Genomic DNA, 15226 nt, shown 5'->3' with positions numbered 1-15226 from the left:
CTTCTTCTTCATTCATCGTCCGTTTGCTTTGCAAGTTTTAGAAAGCACGGATTCGGCTTGTTTACCAGAACTTGGTTCCAGTAAAAGTCAAGTCTTTAGTTCTTCGGATCTAAGACTTCTAAATGTTTTAAGTAGATGTCGCTACAGCGTCTGTAAGCAAATTATTTGTATAATTCGGCATTAGGAGATTATTTTTAATGTTGTGTTTAATAAGTTAATCCCTGTGTAATTCTACGGGTCTGATTTGTCTCCTTTTTTGAAGAGAGGTATTAGGATGCTTGATCTCCATTCTTGTGGTATTCTGTTTTGTTTTATTATTTTTTTTATTAGTTTTAATAGTTGTTTAGTTAGATCTTGTCCTCCGTACTTTAGGAGTTCGTTCGATATTCTGTCCTCTTCTGGAGATTTTCTATTTTTTAATGTTCTTAATGCTTCCTTTACCTCTCCCTACTCGATGTTTATTTCTTCATTTGTCGTAACTTCAGGTGTTGGTGGTTCATTATCGTCGCCTTTAGCAAATAGAGTTCGGAAGTAGTCTTCCCATGTTTCCTTCTGAATGTGCTCCCCTTTTATTAATTCGTTCATCTCCTTTCTTTGCCCTCTGATCATTCTCCAAACTTCTTTTTGTGTTCCGTAGAAGTCGTATTCCATCTGTTTTGAGAAACTCTGCCAGTGCTCCCTTTTAATTTGCCTCACTAAAGTATTCGTTTCGTTTCTGATTCATTTGTAGTGGTTGTATGCCTGTTGTGTTTGTTTTGTTCTGTATTGCAAAAAGGCTTTCTTCGCATTTTATCTTAACTTCCTCTCTAAACCACGGGGTTTTCTTCTTTAATATGTGAGTATTCGTTACTTTTCTCTCTCCAAGTGATTCTGTTGCAGCGTCGATTATGTTATCTTTGAGTTTTTGCCAGCTTTCATCGATGTTATCGTTTTCTAATATTCCATTCTCAGTAATCTTCTCTGATATTCTTTTCCTGTATAAGTATTCCGTATGTAGTCCGTCGACTTCGATTTTTGTTTGTGTTGGTGCTGCCCTCTTAGGTGTGAAATATTTCATAATGATTCCTATTTTACATAATACTAGGCTATGGTCGCTACCTACATCTGCTGAGTTGAGGCATCTTACGTCGATTATTTTTGATGGATGTATATATCTGTTGGTTACAACATAATCTATCATAGATCTTTGTCCACGGGTGTTATTGAATGTATATTTGTGTTGGTCTTTGTGGTAAAAAATGTGTTGTTTATTCTAAGTTCGTTATTTGTGCAGAAGTTTATCATCAGTTCTCCATTTTCGTTCTTAACATTTTCATTGTGTTTTTGCTTAATTCCGGGTATTACTTGGTTACCTATTCGAGCGTTAAAATCCCCCAGTATTATCATCTTCCCTCTAACTTGATCTACTACTTGTTGTAATTCGTCATGAAAGATTTCCCTTGTTGTTCGAGGCTTGTTATTTTCTGGGCCGTATACTCCGATGACATTCAGGTCTTCCTTTTCCATTCTAATTTTTGCTGTGACAATTCTTTCAAAAAGAAGGCTTGAAAAAAAGATCGCTCGAAACAGCGGAGATGAAAACCCTTCGAAAAATCGATGGTAAGACTCTATGGGACAGAGCTAGAAGTACAGATATACGACGGAGATGCAAGGTGGATAACATTAATAACTGGGTAAGAAACAGAAGAATATAATGGAATGACAATAAATAGGGTAGTCATGACAGCGAGAGACGGTTCCCCAATAGGAAGACGATCAGTGGGAAGACCACGAAAACGATGGAACAACTTACTAGAGGCACATTGAAAAAATCAGACAGAGTCATGTCTATACAAAAAGAAGAAAAAGAGAAGAGGCATTAGGAGATAGCTTATTTACTATCGGTTCAGATTAGACGATATAGCCTCTCTGAAGATCCCCAAAAGAGGGTGAAACGTACGTAAAAGGATGCTGGTCACCTCTGAAACGAATTGAAATATAAGCTGTCTTTCATTTTCATAATCATATAATTTCAAAACGTATTATAGGTAACTCTTCTTTACGATTCTTAAGTAAATCTAATAAGAAAAATAAAATTACAAGAAATAAAAACCATATCTTTATTACACAACTTTACAATAATTACCTAGGTATCTACTTAGGAAACAAAAATATCCATTAAATATTTCTCAATTCAGTCAAAATATGTTTGCTTAATGATATTTAATTGTAAACATGGATCACAGCCTGGCTTTTACTTAAAACCAAATATTTACCATAGAACATTGGAACCATTTTAAGCTTTGTTCTTCTTACTCTCTTTACGATGTTAATAACTTAACAAATTCTGAAAATTAAACATAATGTTAATAACTTTATTATACATAATGAATAATTTATAATTATTTTTACAACGAAAGCTGGTTATTTAACTAAACAAGTAGGTAGTTGATTTCCCACATAACAATTTCATGTTCTTAGTAGATTCATAGAACATACTTTTCAGAAAAAGTATATACTGAGAATATGCGTAATTACCATTGGGAATGTGCAGAGCACATACTGAGTATATACTACTTTACAGTACTTAAACGTTCTATGTATATACTTAGAATGTACTACCGAACTTCTTTTCAGTATATACTAAGAATATACTTTTTAGGATATTCCAAGGACGTGCTATAAACTTTCTATTTATTTATATACTAAGAGCGTACTACCGTACATCTTTTTAGTATCTGGGAAGAATATACTTTTAAGAATATCCCAAGGAAGTGCTATATTGCTCAGAAGTATGTTTTCAGCATCACCTAATCTCATCTTAGGTTCTACTGGTTCTACCAAGTACCTAGTTACATATTCTAATTGCATATGAGAATGTAGTTAGTACATTCTACAATATTACTTAAAAAGTAAGTATGTATAAATTTTAGTTATTTATTATAAATATTATATAATATTTATCTAAACTAACCTATAAGTAACTAAAATTTATATGCTTAAGTATATGTACTTACCTACTATTTAAGTAATATTGAGTTACCAAAATGAATCATATTTTGAAGCACCGCAAACAAAATAAAGAGATTATGTATGTTCCTAACAGTCCTACTCCTTTTAGTACTTTATCGTTTGCCTTCATCCTTAACACTGCATAATTAAGATATAATAAATGTCTGTTTTCGTTTTCATATTTTACCGTTGCGTACTTAATCCCTATCCAGATAGGAAATGGTCAGAATGAGACTGGCCGTTTGCAGTTGAATAGAATGGCCTATATCACGTCGATATAATTCCGATCCGATCTTTTATAAAATACTTGCTTTGACGATCTGGTGATAAAAATGGTGGATGATGTATTCTTTCAGTTCTTTGTAACTGAATGTACCTAATCCAACGATGTAAAAATACTCATGGTAAACTCGAAATGGTAAATTCATTTCAATTATGAAAACATTTTTGTTTCGTTAATACAATTACTGTTTAAACTTTTTTACCATACAAGTAAAACAATTTTAAGAAATTAATTCGTCCAATACTACAATACGTCCAATACATAGGTACAAAAATTTGATTAAATATTCTATAAATAACGAAGTTAATTATCCATAAAGCTAACATTATTAGATATATAATATTTTTAAGATATTTTAAAAGTATGTATGTACTTATAAGTATGTGTTAAGAATATACTCCAATATACTTTTAAAGAATATTCGATAAAGGTAAGAATAAACTTTTACGAATATTCTGAGATACTACGTACACGAATGTGCTCAGTATATTCGGTACGAAAATATTCTTTGAAGTATATGCAAAGAACATGAAATTTATAATGTTTTTTAAGGTACATGCATGCATGTACTACGCATATACAGTGGAACTTGGATATTACGGCCTCGGTAGTTACGTCACCTCGGTTATAACGTCAATTTTTAATAGGTCCGGCCAAAAACTATTCGATAACATTATTAAAAACCCGGTTTTAGCGGTAAAAATAAAGTAACCCTCGTCTATAGCGTCATAAAATTTTACAGTAGGTTGTTGTTTTTTCATTTTATGAAGAAGAAAGTGCAATGCGTTTTCAGCTTTGCGACATTGCTCCTTCCAAGAATGTGAAAAAGGCCCATTATCCCTTTGTGTACAGTTATGTGAGCTTGGCAGTTTATGATTTCTTATTTGTCAATGCCATCATAAAGAGTCAAATTTTTTGCTGTAATAAAATAGTGCAAATAATGCTGTAATAAAATTTTGCCTGGTTAAAATTTCATTTTTTTTCTACCTCTTTTATAACGTCACTCTGATATAGCGTCATTTTTTTACTGGACCCTTCAATGACGCTATAACCAAGTTCCACTGTACTAAAAAGAATATACTCCGACGAATGTTGGTAGTATATGCTTTAAACATGATGCGAACATCATTGTTATGTGGGAACGAAATACAATTATTGTTTGTAACAGGTGATCTTCTCTGTAAAAATAATCATCATCATCGTGGCGTCACAGCTCTTTATGAGCCAAAGCCTTCTCCAGAACAATCCTCCATTCGCTCCTGTCTCTGGCAACTACTCTTCTCCATGCTCTAATTCCAATAGATTTTAAATCATTATCTAAGTTGTCTTGGTACCTAAGTCTCGGTCTTATTCTTGCTCGTTGTCATATCGACCCTGTTCGTTCAAAAACTTTTCTGACTATGGCATCTTCCTCTCTGCTGATTACATGCCCTCTCCGATTAAGGCGTGCTAACCTTAATAAATTGTACAGGGTCAGGTTCTCCAAAAATTCTATACAACTCAAAGTTGTAACGCCTGCGCCTGCGCCAAAAACCTTGTTCTTTTATGCCTCCATATATTCTGCTTAGGATTTTTCGCTCGAAACGTTAGACCAGTCCTTGGTCATTATGTGTAATAGGCCTGGATTCCGCGTACCAAAAAAAGTATATTAATAGCAAGCTGAAAATTTGTTAATAGCTTAACGGTGTCTAGTGGGACAAACTTTGATGTATGGGAACACAGGAACAGGAGAAGTTTTAATTGTGGAAAGTGTCATCCTGACAAGTTTATGATTGTGAAAACTAGCAGGTTGTTTTTAATTTTATTCAATAACAAATTTTTAACATAAGAAAAACTGTTAGTCCGACAAATATGTTGGGCATTTTAATAAGTCCGACACGTAGAACATGTTAAATGAGAGGAATTATGCTGGTGATAAAACGCAGTCTGATTTTTGCGTGAGAGTTTAATGACAGGGTACCTAAAGGCGGGTTGATATTACTAGTGAATAACGAACGTGGCTCACGCTTACGTATTTTACCCGTGCTATTGTTAGATATTTTATTATCTATTTTCAAACTCGAGCAGTACATTTGTATCTATCCATTGCATAAATAAAATGTACTGTTCGAGTTTGAAAATAGATAATAAAATATCTACCCCACAATATATCCCCCACATGAAATTCAAAATAAATCTCATTTTCGTTTTAAGCGCCGTCAAAAACATGCAGATGTCTAAAATTGGTTAATAATTAGCTTTATTTAGACAAAAACCAACACTTTTATCGGAGTTCCTATGCTGTCTTAACCGCATCATACAAATCTTGATAGGTACCTACTTATTTTGATTTGATTTCAATGCCATTTCTTTTATTTTATTAAGTATAAAAAATGCAATATACTAATTAAATAGAATATAATATTTTATTTCTATTCATTCTTTTAGAATTGTTTTACACAGAGTAATCAGTAAATAAATGAACAGTTTAATATTTATTGCTTCCAGACGTTGTTCTGTATAGAAGCGTTTGTTTAAACACAAAGAACAATATTTTATTGTTGGTTATTCTATATAAAAGTGCTAGTAATATTATTTTTCTACAACCGTGTTAAAAATTCAATTTTTAGCACTCCATAGGAGCGTTAAAAATGCTACTTTAAGGCACTAGTGACTAGTGCTTTAAAATTTTTAAGGCACTGCAGTTAAAAGTGAATTGTCATGTTGTGAAACGTCAAAATATTTATATTTCATTTATTAACATTAATATTAATATTACAACTTGCGCAATTTGAAAAAGGTGGTTTAAAAGGATTCTTAAAAGTTAATTTAAACTGTATTATTGCATTTTTAACACGTTTGTAGAAAAAACAAGTTTATGTAACAGTATAATATTTTCACTAACAATTTTTAGACATTCCCCTCGAGTGTAGACAACCAGTTCTACCTTTTACGGGTCATAGGTTTCATGGTTTCAGCAATTAACAAAAATATTGTATTTTATAAAATTAAAAGGTTTGTAGAAAAAATATTGTATGATATACGTGTTAAAAAGTACATTTTTAAGGCACTCATGTGAATTTCGGAATTCGCTTCGCTCATTCTGCAAACTTTCACATGCGTGCCTTAAAATTGTACTTTTAACACTTATATCATAAATAACTATTAATGCTGTGCTGTGACTGATAAAAACGAAATATGAAACGAAATGAAAAGTATGCGATAAAAGTAGGTAATATAATTCTTTTTAATTATAAAATAGGGTATATTTTTTATATTCGTGAACCTTTTGTTTTCATTTATTTTCAATTTTATTTATATTAGCATATTATTTAATGTAATTAATATTATATAGCTAGTAATATTGAATTGTTACGTTTTTATATGATTACCTATCTGATACTTTTAATGATGATGCCTTCTGGTAAAAGCTAGTAAAAATTATATTTATAGAGACAGTAGCGAAAAATTTAAATATATCAAACGACGTCGGATGTGAACTCATGGCCCCCTCCCCCCTATCGTATACCGTCGTAATAAATAAAGTCCCCCTCCCCCTTTTCGACGACGTAGTTTATGGATGTTCCCTAAATTCACAGTTAGATCAAGATGAGTAAATAAAGATCAGAATAGAAATAGCTTGGAATGGATTTATAAAATACAAGTCAATGTTTAAAAATAAGAAATTGAGTATTGGCTATCAGATTTAGGTTCGTCGAATGTAATGTTTGGTCGAAACTGCTTTATGAGGTAGACGCTTGGACTCTGAAAGCCTAATTGGACATGACAGACAGCTTATGAACACAATTAAAATAAGAAAAACATCGTATCTGGACCACATACTGCGAAACGATGAATACTCTGCTACACGTTATCATGCAAAGGAAGAGTAGAGACAAGAAGAGGCTTTTGAATTGGGAAGAAAGAAGAAATATTGCCTAAGAAATATCAGAGATTGGACTAACCTCAGTGTCGAACAGTTATTTCACGTTGTAAAATATAGGGAAGCGTAAAGAAGTGATCGCCAACCTTCCGTCAGAAGATGACTCAGTAAGAAGAAGATGCTGGGAAACAATACGATTTTCTTCAAAACATCCTTAATGGCAACAAGAGTGTAGTGAAACGTATAATCAAAACTATTGATCAAGTAGAATTTCGGCTTTTTAAACACATTACAATCAAAACCGTTATATTATTACTAACATCCAAAAATATAATTCATATGGAAATATAAATAACTGCTGTATATTATATTATAAATATGCAAATTCATTGGAGAATATTGCAAATGTTTGGATTAGTAATTAGATCTATTAATAAAGAAAATAAAGTAAACTATTATAAACAAAAGAATGATGTAATACGCAAAGTAATTTTAAGTACATAAAATATTTCGAAGTTTTTTAAATGACCTTTTTAGTTGGTCTGTTTGGAAACCAGTCATCCATATTTTTTTTAAACTGTACATTTTTCTAATAAGTAGTAGTCTAAGGATGATTTAATTCTATGAATAAGCTAAAAATTTTATTTCCACCGGCAGGGTCAATACAAAATTGCTCAATGACAGATGTTGTGCAAACAATTGCAGAGTGTATGGGTACTGTGGGTATTGTATGCACGTTACACAATAATTATTATTGTAGTTTATTTGCAAGAGATATCGCTGTTTTAAACTTTACATATAAGCTCAAATAAAAGATTTCTTCTTACAGCATCGTTAGCATAACATTGCTTGCATCTATTCGGAATAGTCTCGGGTTGTCGATGTATTGAAACACTTTGACAGGTTTTGAAGCCTTCTTTTCCTTGGTCCTCTCTGTCCAAAAGAATAAGTTGCAACAAGCCATATCACTGTTCAATTCTCATAACATGACTAATATATTCTAATTTACGCTATTTGATTGTGTTGATAATCTCGCACTCCTTGCCCATTCTACGTAGAACCTCAACATTAGTTATACGATCCATCCATGAAATGTCCGATCCATCTCGAAGTCTTCGAGTTTTCCTTAAGAACTGCTGCACTATTGTAGTGAACAGCAGTGGCGTACTGATAGATCAGCGGGCCCTGGTTCCAGTTGGGATGCGGGCCCGCCTGCCCAATAAAACCACACATTGTATATCAAAAGTTTGTAATAAACATTGAATATAAATCATCATATATCATTAAATGTATCATACATTTTTTATAAAAACTCAACCTAATTTATAGTTCATTTTATTCACGGTTGTTGCTCCAAATTTTAGAGAACCGTGAACTAACATGTCAAAGAAAAAGATGATATTGTGCCGATGTGTAATTTTGTCCGGGGGGTGAGTTTCTTCCCTTCTCGGGGGTGAAAAAATACACGTTCAAGATAAGTCCGGAATTGGATAAACTAACTAATACTAAGCAACTTTAGTTCCTTAGATTGTTTTCACTAAGTCAATACTTTTTGAGTTATTTGCGAGTGAATATGTTCATTTTTCAACAAAAAAACTACGTTTCCACAGGGTTTTTCGAAAATAACTCAAAAAGTTCTCTGTATACCCAGTAGGAGCGCAGAGTCGTAGGTAATGAAAAATAGGTTCTTATTCGTCAAATTCCAAATCGAATATTTTACGTCATCACACCTTTTTAAAGTGTTTAAAAAGCTGAATTTCTGTTTTTCTTTAAAAGTTTCTAGCATCAAAAGTAAACAAGGTACGCTCAAAACAAAGTTGGTCATTTTTCTTGGTAAAAAAAATCGTAAAAATCACCACCTAATTAGCATCTCAAATGAAACTAATCGTTACCGCTTCACAAGTTACTTGACTTAGCTATGTATTGTTTATATGATCTGAAAGTTTTATTGGTTCACAGTTATCATTTTTGAAAAAAATTGGTCGAGTAAAAATTGTTTTTAATTATGAAAAAAATTTTTTTATAACTTAAAAATTATTGGTGATACCAAAAATCTCAAGTAGTAAAAAATATGCTATTGTAAATATTTTGGACTTTTTGTTTTCCTGAAGACAAAAATTGGTATGGCTATTCAAAATTTGTATACACTCGTGATTAGTGACTCGTTTAGCCCATTTAACTACAGCCTTTTAAATAAGCACTATGAACCAATGAATCTTACAGATCTTATAAAAAATACATAAGTAAAGTAATTTGTGGAGCAGTAACGATTAATTTCATTTCGCATTTTTCAATTTTTCGACCAACATTATTTTGATCGTAACTTACTTACTTTTCATGTTATAAACTTTTTTAAAAAAGAAAAACAAAGTTTTTTTTTATTTAATTTAAAAAAAGTTGAAATCAATCTTCACGCGAAAATTACTTGATTTTTTGGTTATTTGGTAGAACTTACTTTTTATTAGCTATAACTCTGCTGCTATATACTGGTCTACAGACTTTATATATACTCCACTTTTTTCACTTTTTTATCAGCTATATTTTTGCTAGGTAATAGTATTTTTTAATAAAATACTTCTTGAGTATTGACTTAGTGAAAAAACAATATAGAAAAAAAGTTGATTAGAATTAGTTAGTTCATCCAATTCAGGACTTATTTTGAACGTATATTTTTTTCTCGTTTTTTCTTTGACATTATTAGCTATGTGTATGCCAAATTTCATGTCTATCCAAGCCGTTCTTTAAATTTTTTTGGTTTGAAGGTTTTGCAATATTTTACCGTGAGTGAATGACTATTAAAGCAGTAAATTAATATTAATCCTATCGTTTTTCATACTGACATGACTGATCACTTTACGCCAGTCGTATTTATAAATAATAAAATTCAAAAATTTTCTACATCTAAATCTCCAGTCATAATAAATTAAAAACCACTATCGGAAAACTACTACACAGCTTTTAAAAAATGAACATTGGAATGAAATTTATATAAAAAAAAATAGATTTTCAAATTGCAACATATTATGATACATTTATTAATAAGTTAAATAATTACATACAAATCTCTAGGGAGATAAAACTCTTAAATAAACAAATATCAAAAAAAACTTGGATCGGTGAGGTTGATAACAAACGACGAGATTTTCTTAAAAATAAATTAGTGTCTATATTTTATCCTTATTAATCTTACCACTTACCACTACAAATAATAATTGTCTATATTTATGCAGTGTTAAGGATCGTTTAAACACAGCGATAAATCAAACAACTTATCAAGGTCAATCGAGTTGTTGCAACTTATCATTGTGTGTAAACGGTGCATCGCACAACTTATCAAAGTTGGAGTTGGGTTGAAGGTGGTATCGCATTGAATCGCAGCGTCTAAACAGCGTTTCAACTTGTCATCACAACTAGTTGCTGTGACTTATCGTTGTGTTTAAACGACGCTTTATGATGAGGGTGCTTTAAATCCAAACAAAAGGAGCATTGGGCGTCTTGGAATTATTTTTATGGCGGTATAAAACGGTATAAAACTTGCATTGAATATCTGTTTCCGAATTTGCAGTTTTACAACTTCGTGCTAATATAAAAAATAGTACAAAAGTGTTTGTGTTAGCACGTGTTTAGGCAGGCAACGGCGGTTATTCTTTAAACAAGAAGTGCTGAGACAAGGGCTTTGTTTAGCAGGTAAAATGAAGGAACCTTATAATAAACAACGTTCACTGTGTTACTTAATAAATTTGGTTTTAAAATTTTTGGATGAATAGGTATTTTTTGTTTTTATTTATAAATACCTACACAAAAATTAAAATGTATTAAGCAGTTACATTTCGTAGTGTGTACTTGTGTAGTTCAAAATGTACCAAACAAATTGGAAATAAAAGAAGCAAAAAGCGGATTAAAGCGGGCCCCTGGTTCCGCGGAACCCGCGGAACCATGCTCAGTACGCCACTGGTGAACAGTGAAGAGCGTAGTGTCTGGGAGCTCTACAGGAGAAGATGTCAAAGAGGACATCGAAAGCTCGGCCCTGTGAATATCGACGCGGTTCAACCCAGAAGCCTTGTCAGTTTAATATTAATTTTTATAATATTATTAATCTTAGATTTAAGAGCCATCAGCGCGCCATCAATATTACTTCGAGAGATAGTTCTTTTTTCGAAAGTTCTGCGAAACTTTGGCAACAGTGCGTCGGCATTATTTGACATAACTAAGATGAACGCTGAATATTGTGACAATATACTCATCTCTCTCTTGTCGTTTCCCCATTACTGAGGATCGTGATTTCTTCCAATATTCCTAACAATGTGCTCCATTGGTCTCTATCTTCAGCCGCTCTAGAGCCGATTCCGCACTGCAGGATGCTAGATGGTCGCTTGGAGGGTGGATTTTAAAGGTGGATGGTGGAGGGGCGCTGCATCCTGGACGCAGTGAAAGTGAAATGAAGTCAGAAGTCAGTATCCAACTGACTGCTGAGGAATCGCTTGTTTCATTTGTTACGTTACATTTGGTTTGTTTTTTAGCATTTCGTCCTATTAGAGGTAAAACTCACTAACTACACTTTTCAGAAAGTGAAGAAAAATCGACTTAAAGGTACAAATTGATTTTTAAATTCACCTGGCTTGAATATTGGATTTTTTTAATGCAATTGAAAAGAATAAATAAAACAGATATTTTAAGCCATGTTTCGTCACATAGTGGGTCTGCTGGGTACCAAATTGCCCTTCTTTTATACATAGCACTTATTACGCTTTCCTACAGAGCCAGGCTACCCAGATGGAATATCAAACACGACTGATTTGGGTGGATAGACGCCTGGATGGGTAGATGGTAGTGGGAAGCCACTGCGGCTACCGTCGTTTTGTTACTCGTGGTATAAGTAGCTGGATGGTCGCCAGGCAGGTATCTACCATCCACCATCCTACCAAACTTCCTGCAGTGCGGCATCGGCTTAAGAGCTTCGCAGAATGAGTTTCCAGCTGAATTCTTTATTATATTATACTAATATACTCATAGGCGCGCTAAATGGAAGTTTTTTTTTTTTTTATTTAATGTTGTAATATTTACAATCTGTCCTCAACTGAGAACAATAGGTAAATTATTTGACAAAAATTGAAAATTTTGACCTGTAGAGGGAGATCCAGTGATCACCCTCTTTACATAAATTAAATTAAAACAAATTAAAATAAGTTTAGTTATCACAGATTATTCGAATCTTCTTGCTAGATCCACTACTTTGAATCTCTTCAGGCGTCGTACATCATTGTGGTCATCAGTAAGGTTGCTGGCTAACTCATTTGGATGAGATTCTAGTCTCTTGGAATATTTTTTGTAATATTCCGTTTTTACTGTTTTTATGGATGGCACATTGAGGTCTTGCTCTATCACATAGTTTGGCACGTACCAAGGGGCATTCAGCATTGTTCTAAGGACTTTGTTCTGGAATCTCTGCAATATTTCTAGGTTAGTTTGACTGGCTGTCCCCCAAAGTTGGATACCATAGGTCCACACTGGTTTTAATATAGTTTTATATATCAGCAGTTTGTTTTCAAGTGATAGTTGAGATTTACGACCGATGATCCAGTACATTTCTCGAAATTTTATTCCTAGTTGTTTTCTTTTTGTAAAAATGTGTTTTTGCCAAGTTAATCTCCTATCAAGATGGATTCCTAGGTACTTGACAGTATCGGTTTGTGGGAGTTGAGTTTCATTTTTATGTTACAGATGGACATGTTTGTCTTCTCATGGTGAAGGTTACATGGATGGATTTACTCTCATTCGCCTTTATCTTCCATTTTTTAAGCCATATTTGTATATTATTAAGGTCTTTCTGAAGGGTTCTGGATGCTGTATTTGGATCATGGTGAGAGGCTAGTACAGCAGTGTCATCAGCAAAAGTTGCACACGTTGTTTTGTTACTTGTGGGTAGGTCAGCAGTGTAGAGCAAGTACAATATCGGTCCCAAGACACTTCCTTGTGGTACTCCGGCTTTTATTGGTCTTAGGCTTGTGTATTCATTATCCTGCTTGACTAGGAAATGTCGGTTGGAAATATAAATGGAAGTAAGAAAACAATTTTATTGTAAGTAAATAAATATTTATAAAAATAAACCAAAATAGGTGAAAATTTTATTAAAAGCGTGTATTTGGCCTATTTTGGTTTTTTATTTAAATTTAAAATTTAAATTTGAAACTATTGATGATTTTTTTCTAGAATAAAAAATCCTCCCAAAACTTTTTATATAGGTACTCGCATTAGAATTCGAAATATTTTTACGTAAAATATACTTACCTACAAAACAATTAATAATAATCTATTATTTCAAATAATAGTATAACAACTTAGTTCTATTACACAAAAATAATAGTAAATAATTATAAAGAAACACTACTACCCTATAGATCAACACTAACGAATTAGAGTATCTTGGAAGATAATACAGACTGAACAGATATCGATATAGATAACAGAACACATAAGAGAATCGGGCTATTAGGTACACTTAGAAAAAACCAACGGAGGTTTGTCAAAATGACAGTGACTATTTCTCTATGTTCTCTAGTTGTTCTTAATGGCGGTACAGGCTCGTTTTTTTAATACGTTATTTAATTATAGAGTAATTTCCACATACTAACATATTTCTCAAATTGGGCTCTGTACCGCCATTCTTTACTATATTACAATATGTGTGCAAAATATCTCAACAAAATATTCAAAGTTAAAGCTGCAATCTTGGAGCGCGTTTTCCGTTTTGATGACGCGCTTATGTAGCTTTATTTTTATAAAATATGCTTTTGTTGTTAGGGTAATTTAAATTTTGTAATTATATACTTTTATTTTATAATGTGAACAATTAATAAAGAAGATCATTACTATTTACTTCAAATGTCAATCAGGTGTGATTCATATCCGATATATCCGATAATTCACCAAAATACACTACTCGAAGAAAAATTAACGCACCACCTTAAATTTAAATGTGGGTAATTTTTGATGTCTCGAATTTCCTAAACCTGTTGTCCGATTTAAGTGATTTTTTAATATGTTATAGCCTTATTTTTTTAAAATATCGCTGTAATAATATTGTTGCTAGACAAGTAAATTGTCATTGTATACTGGGTATATCAAATAAACTGTGATCTTTTCTCAAAGTTCGCGTGAACCTGTGGAATATTCTATCATTTATAAAATACTGAAATTAAAACCCAACTATAGCCTCAGGTTTTCTCAATATTAGGTTTTTGAATTAATTCGCTTATGTTGGATAATAAAAACGTTAGGTGCTTTAACAACTAGCCATGTTCTTCATCAACACAGGCTGTTTCTAAATAAGTGCTACAAACTTTAGGGATAATTCTGCATGAAATAATAATGACAGTTTGCTTTATAAACATATGTCAGCAAACGCTTCGAAATATGGTAGGTTTTAAGAGTTAGTTATTGCGCAATTTTTGACATACAATTAAGAATTTTATATTCTCCATTAGCGCGCATACGGATCATTATCAATTACAGGATTATCCGTAAGCACGCCAATGATTGAATATACAATTCTTAATTGTATGTAAAAAAATGCGCAATAACTACCTCTTTAAACCCACCAAATTTCATTTGCATATCTCAACCGGTTTTAGAGCAATACATAAATCGTCAGTTTGTAAGAAAAATTTTAACACCCCGTATAGTGGAAACGAAGCATTTGCGGACATACGTTTATAAAGTAAACTTTTATTTATTTTTCATGCAGAATTACCCATTAAAGTTTGTCGCACACCCTGTATTGGTGAAAAATATGGCCAGTTGTTAAAGTACCTAACTTTTTTATTATCCAACATAAGCGATTCAATCAAAAAACAGAATGTTAAGAAAACCTGAGGCTATAGTTAACTTTTAATTTCATTATTTTATAAATGCTAGAATATTCCACAGGGTGCGGTAAACTTTGAGAAAAAAAACACAGTTTGATTGGTACACCCGGTATACAATGACAATTTACAGTTTACCAGTCTAGCAACAATATTATTACAGCGACATAGTTAAAGAACAAGGCTATAACATATTAAAAAATCACTTAAATCGGACAACAGGTTTAG

General features: G+C 32.4%; 1 protein-coding gene across 1 annotated transcript in view; it reads right to left on the bottom strand.

Annotated features, from left to right (window-relative positions):
* Positions 1–2085: 2085 nt before the first annotated feature.
* Positions 2086–15226, bottom strand: part of LOC114325666 (calcium-binding protein E63-1) — a 101321-nt gene continuing 88180 nt past the window's right edge. The window contains exon 5 of the mRNA XM_028273784.2: positions 2086–2326. Within this exon, the coding sequence (XP_028129585.1) occupies positions 2301–2326 (26 nt within the window). The 3' untranslated portion in view covers positions 2086–2300. The remainder of the gene's footprint in view (positions 2327–15226) is intronic.

Source organism: Diabrotica virgifera, chromosome 4 (assembly GCF_917563875.1).
Source record: "Diabrotica virgifera virgifera chromosome 4, PGI_DIABVI_V3a".
Lineage (NCBI taxonomy): Eukaryota > Metazoa > Arthropoda > Insecta > Coleoptera > Chrysomelidae > Diabrotica > Diabrotica virgifera.
The sequence above is the reverse complement of the archived record's forward strand: the minus strand, read 5'-3'. Positions and strand labels throughout refer to the sequence as shown.